Here is a 6,092-nt window from a genome sequence, read left to right as displayed (position 1 = left end):
TAAAAAGTTATATTTTTTCAGTTTTTTTGAGTTTTGACCTTGAAAATGACCTTGTCGCAAATTTTCATTATCACATTTGTAATCAGCGTTAAAAAATACAAAAAATAGTGTAGTTTCAAAAAAATCGGAGGGTTCACCTATTCGGAACTTTATCCGCGATTTTTTTACGGAAAAGGGAGCAATAATTCGCAGATTTCTGTTCCGGCTATGCGCGATCTTGGCGGAAGACCGGTTGCACCGACACGGTCATTAAAACATTTGGCTCTGAAATTATTTACCGACCCGACATTATTTTGCCGACGCAATATAACTTTAATAATACCGTATTTCCGTCTGTCGCGATGAATATAAAGTACCCGTGCGGCTGCCTCTAACGATATGCAGTCGTTCTCGCTGTAAAGAAATTTATTGCCAGTGAGATGGACGAATGCAATTTGAATGCGGTGTGGACCTTCTAGGAATCGCAATACACGAATAACTGCTCAGTACAATTGCGAGGCTCGTTTGAAAAACAGTGGGTAAAAATTTCTTCATTCAGAGACACCTCGTCTTTGCGAAAAAAATGCAAGTTACGAGAAAACGCGAAATTATTGATGAAATAAAATTTGCAAAAGCATGTATAAGAAAAGTTATCAAATTTGATATAAAAGATAATTTTAAAAAAAAAAAAAAAAAAAATTCATTAAATGGAAGACCGCGCATTTTACCTGATTAAATAATCTCAGGTATCTTACCTTGATCTGATTCGAGGATTTTTTGTTGCAAATCTGCAATTTGTGCGTTACGCAGCTCTATGAATTCGGTGACAGTTGCAAGTTCCTCTTCGTTCGAATCGTCATTTTTTTTAAATTGCTCTAATTGATGCACCAAGGAAGCTCTATCTTGCATCAGTCTCTCAAGAGAATAGTTCGCTTCTATGGTGGCCATCAACACTTCGAATTCCTGAGCTATCCATGTTTTTACGTCATCTTTGCTGTTGGCTTTCTTTTCTTGTCGCTGCATCGCTTTTTTCTGCATCTCCAATGCACCCTGTATATATGTAAATTACTTAGATATTTTACAATAATACAAAAACGTTAAAAAGTATCCGAGCGAGGTAAATTCCTTACAAAGTATTATCATAGAAAAAATACCTTTAATCTTTTGTTAACTGCAAAAGCTTCTTCCATTTTTCTCTTGAAGACATTCTCCTGTTTATTATGTTGCATTTTCATGCGTACCATTTCACAAGCACGCTTACGATCTTGAGCTTTCAGTCTATTAATTTCCTTTTCTTTAGATTGCTTCCACTTTGTAAAATTATTCGCATCAATACGCATTTGCCTGATAAGCTTAACTCGAGTCTCTTTTAGCGATTGTATCTCATTGGAAAGAGTTTTGACCCTATGATCCTGTTTTTCCTTTATCTTGATTATTTTGTTTTGTTCCATGCACTTACGCGTTAGTTCCGTTATTTTTTTTTCTAATTCTTGCACTTTTTTACGACGTGTTTCAGCTAATCTGTATAAAGAGTATCCATAAAGTAAAACTTTATTAATTATTATTTTTTAATTACTTACTTAGAACTGACATTGTGCGCATGTACTGCTTGTAACTGTTCTTCTTTTTCCACATGTAGCCGTTTAAGTTCTTGTTCCATTTCCGCAACATTCTTTCGGCTCTCTGCTGCTTGCTGTGTAGCATTCTTCAAAAGTTCAGATACAAGACTTTCTTTCAGCGCTAGCTCCTTATTAATATTTTGAACTTCGTTATTTCGTTCCGCTTGCCGCAACGTATGTTCTTCCTCTTTCTTATCAAAATAATCTAAACTGTCTTCAATATTATTCAATTCTTCTATCTGCTCTGTACATTCTGCACTTTCTTCCATATGCATCACACAGTTTTTAGAATTAGATATTTCATGATTAATAAGTTCTTCAGATGCTTTTCTTTCATCATTTTGGATATCTGTGTGGATGAAATAAGGATCAAATTAAAGATTACAAAAATTATATGTGAGAAAAATTGTTTAAAACAATTTATATAATATTTACATAAAGAAAAATACTTGCCTAACATTTTTTCATATATTGCTTTTAATATATTATATCTTTCGTTGTTAATTTCAGGACAATCATTAAGATCTTGTAAAATTTGATTAAATTCATCCAATAATGTTGCCATGGAGGATCTGATCTTTTCTCGGGCTTGTTCAGCCATCTCCGCTCGTTCATGCATGACAACGATTTCTCCTAAATTCAAATTTAGTTTCTCTGTCATATCTCTAAATTTTTGCTGCAATGTACTATATTTTTCTTCGAGTTCTTCATGTTCCTTAGGACACGTTATGCCGAGTTCTTGATTTATAAGAGCTAGTCGCAAATCCTGAACTATTTTGTTCAATCGATTTATCTCAGCTATCTTCGAATCTTGATTTACGATCGGCTTATTTTTTATCTTACGTGCGCGATCCGCATATCTCAATGTGCTAAGAGTTTCATTCAAGTTATAATCTGTGTATACAAATAGATTTATTATTAATGAGCAGTATATGTTAAAATGAGATATATCTATATATATGAATATTTACCAGCAGGACTGACACAGGCAATCATAAGAGTCATGGAATTACCACCTAGAGAATCCTGTAATAATCTTGTTAGTTTACTGTCTCTATATCCAATGTATGTTCCAGGAGCACCATCACCGAGTTGGGAAATTACATTGCCCAAAGCTAACAATCCCTTATTTATATTCACACCTTCCTTAAATCGTTCTCCCGTGGCTTGAGTCTTTTTACTACGTTCCGAGCCCGCTAAATCGACTAGGTGAAATTTTGCAACTGTTGCAGTATTTCTGTGTAAAGAAAGAGATTTTTATTTTCATAAATTTAACAAAAAAATGCAATAAAAAATATCACAAGTAGGGAATTACTCACGGATCATTTTTCTTTTGTTGATGTATGCATATTGTAAATATTGCATGACTACGACTACTATGTGCATTCATGGCAGTCGCGCCAGTTACACGACCCATAGCACCCTGAGTCAAACATTTTAGTGTCTCTTGAGCATTTACAACTTCTTTTTCAGTAATGCCAACGATTTTTATACTTTTTCCATCTTCTCTGATATCTACAATGGACTGGCTTCTCTGCTTATCAGATAACAGATCATACAGTTGTTCTTGATATAGTTCCATGAACGACACAGCTACTTTAAAACTCCAGTCTTCCTTCGATTTAATTCTTTCAAATATGTCATGGGTAACTCTTGGTATTATACCCTTCTCTCCCATTCCTACATAGTTGGTGCCCATAGAATGAGTTTTACCACTTCCAGTTTGTCCATATGCCAATATTGTTACATTATAGCCTGATAAAGATATAATTTATTTTTAATATAATAAAAATATGTATCTTCAAATTATAAAGGATATATAGAAATATTTACCTTGAAAAATATTATCTATCAATCGTTTAACAGCTATATTATAAAAATCTTCCTGTCCAACATCAGGAGGAAAAACATAATTATATGTAAATGCCTTATCAGTATTACATATGTGAATTTGTGGTTCTCCAGGAACAACATTCAAGCACATTTGACATCCCTTCTCAATTTCGCTTTCCACTAATGGACGGATGCGTAGAGCAACGCAAATGGTATCGTCACACATCTAAAAAAATATTACACACATATTCAGTTTATCAAGAGTATAAGACAATAATATTAAATAAGATAATTTTTATCATTATTTGATATATTTGTATTCTTTCTCGGTTTGTCAAAATAATTTAAGCACAAACAATTATATGTTTATAAATAGTATTTATATTTTACCAGTCAACATCAAATAATCAAAGACAGTTTTAAATTATTTTGATAAAGAAAGAACATTTATCTTCACTATAATAGTCCAGCAAACACAAATGAGTCTCGTTACTTAATATAATTTATTTGCATCTAAGAATCTTTGTATATCAGTGCACAATTTTTAATATCTCTCTAATATGAAAAGCATATATATCTGTGCATCTACAGGTTTACACATTTTATCATAAAGTAAAATATATCAATAAAAAAATAAAGAAAAATACAAAGAAAGAATCTTTTTCACAATGTAGAGAAACATTATTAAATATTTCTAGAAGTAAAAGAAACGCATGTTTCAATTAAATCAGAAGAATAGAAAATAAAGAATTCTTATTTTAACCTTTTTAAGATAGAAGAAAATATTCTTGAGAGTCTTAAGATTTTAAAACTTCTAAAAGTGACCATCTACCGCTTTTATCGTTGCTTAGATGCAATATATTAAAACGTCTATTTTTTGTGATATCGCTAAAAAACTATTTGTACTTACTTTTAATACAATTTCTCAGAATTTTACAATTTATAAAAATATACTTTGAAGAAATCCTACAGCGCGAGAATATATACAAAGATCAAGACTCTCCTATTGTTCTGAACCGTTGGTGGACACAGATAGCAGAGAACAGAGCAGAACAGAGAGACGTTAAATTTCAACCGATTTGAAATTTATCCAGCAGTGAAGGAGGGATGGTAGCTAAGGAAACAATTGGCTGCGTTCAGCCATAGACATATGAAAATGTTCTTCGTTCGACAGAGAGAGAGTGCTCAGTTATCGTCTTGTCAATTTTCGGCGTTGATTTGTTGGTTCTAAAAGTAAAAGCCAATCACGTTCGATTGCTACTGAGCGGTTTTCTCTTTAGTGTTTTCGATTGAACGGATTTTGATCGACCCAAAGTTGATTAATGATTATTGCATTGTCTCTATCAATTAAAAGACTTTAATTTATAGTAAAATAGTGATTAATTGATCTGAAATGGATCAAAATCCGTTCACTCGAAAACACTATATATTGATTTAGTGATTCTGCTTGGCCAATTAGAGCAGAGATCTTTGCCGCTATTATTCTGACTGGTCATTTCGAATCGTCCAATCGGAATATAGAAATCTTGATACTTTTGATTCTAATTGGTTAATCAAACAATTCGAAGATTTTCGACAAGTGGAGTGCATCTCTAGTAGTGTATTTAAATTCATGCATTCGAATTGAAGATTATGTTAAGACGATCGAATTTATTTTATTATGAAAAAAATTAGTTTTGGCCATTATTTCATTCAATATTCTTGTGAAGAAAGAATAGAGACATTTCCGATGATCAATTATGAGATACTTTAACGGAATTTTTAATTGAAAAATAAGGAACATTTTATATAGTAGATGCATACTTTGATAAACTTTGTTCTTGTTACAAAATATGTTTATATATCTGTCATTCGATTTATAATTAGTAATGCTAGCACTATATTCGGCGTATTATTTCATCGACTAATTGTAAGTATAATATCTCTATTACATCTTTTATTATATCGCGGAGATATGCATGATTGAACATACGATTACAAAATGAAAAATGGGACATCCTAGTAATGAAAATTGACAGTAGTGGCTCTGATAGCTCTGTAACATATGATATATACAAGTGTTGCGCAAGCGCGATTAAAATCTCGAAGATGCCGTACTGATCGTGATATATGTATATAAATGGATCTGGAATTAGACTTTGACCATTTGACTGAACTGATAGCGACGACAGGACGATTAATCTGGTGCTCGACAAGCATTCGCGCGGAGAGAGAAAGTGTGCGCGGTTGCATTTTCGCGAGGCCGACACGTTTCAGACTTGTTTGGCGGCTTCTTCAGGGCGGCTGAACACGACGAAACGAGTCCGGTTCCTCGACATCTCGCGAAAAACAAAAGTATTGTGACAGTGTTCTCCTACTTATAGAAATATACACATTTTCCGATGTCGAACGTAATAAATCATTACGAATCGATCAGTATGCGATGGAAGACGATCTTGTTCGCCGCCATTAGCTCCACTATCCAGGAAATTTGAATACCTGCCAGGGTATCGAATAATAATTCCCCCTGCTCTCGATTCAAATTTTTCGTCAACGTCGACCTGACATCATGGATGGTGCCTGCCTTCATCAGTTCATCACGGCCCCCCTTAAAAATTTCCTGCACCTACAACGAATCAGAGAGTAAGGAAAATCCAGCGATATTATATATATATATATATA

General features: G+C 33.3%; 2 protein-coding genes across 4 annotated transcripts in view; one reads left to right on the top strand and one right to left on the bottom strand.

The window, feature by feature from the left end:
* The window catches only part of LOC115235999 (chromosome-associated kinesin KIF4), an 8,107-nt gene extending 3,607 nt beyond the window's left edge, over positions 1-4,500 (bottom strand). Inside the window, exons 1-8 of the mRNA XM_029808181.1 lie at positions 4,342-4,500; positions 3,432-3,657; positions 2,918-3,353; positions 2,570-2,835; positions 2,052-2,492; positions 1,560-1,947; positions 1,134-1,500; positions 718-1,029 (exon numbers count right to left, since the gene is read on the bottom strand). Of these exons, the coding sequence (XP_029664041.1) occupies positions 718-1,029; positions 1,134-1,500; positions 1,560-1,947; positions 2,052-2,492; positions 2,570-2,835; positions 2,918-3,353; positions 3,432-3,657 (2,436 nt within the window). The 5' untranslated portion in view covers positions 4,342-4,500. The remainder of the gene's footprint in view (positions 1-717; positions 1,030-1,133; positions 1,501-1,559; positions 1,948-2,051; positions 2,493-2,569; positions 2,836-2,917; positions 3,354-3,431; positions 3,658-4,341) is intronic.
* A 993-nt stretch (positions 4,501-5,493) lies between these two features.
* Positions 5,494-6,092, top strand: part of LOC115235900 (monocyte to macrophage differentiation factor 2) — a 6,574-nt gene continuing 5,975 nt past the window's right edge. Inside the window, exons 1-2 of one of the 3 annotated variants that reach the window (XM_029807987.1) lie at positions 5,494-5,615; positions 5,795-6,053. In XM_029807987.1, the coding sequence (XP_029663847.1) occupies positions 5,980-6,053 (74 nt within the window). In that variant the 5' untranslated portion in view covers positions 5,494-5,615; positions 5,795-5,979. Of the gene's footprint in view, positions 6,054-6,092 lie in introns of all 3 variants that reach the window. The other 2 variants (XM_029807986.1, XM_029807988.1) reach the window with 2 other exon arrangements.

This window comes from Formica exsecta, unplaced genomic scaffold, assembly GCF_003651465.1.
Source record: "Formica exsecta isolate Colony F162 unplaced genomic scaffold, ASM365146v1 scaffold237, whole genome shotgun sequence".
Classification (NCBI taxonomy): domain Eukaryota; kingdom Metazoa; phylum Arthropoda; class Insecta; order Hymenoptera; family Formicidae; genus Formica; species Formica exsecta.
The sequence above is the reverse complement of the archived record's forward strand: the minus strand, read 5'-3'. Positions and strand labels throughout refer to the sequence as shown.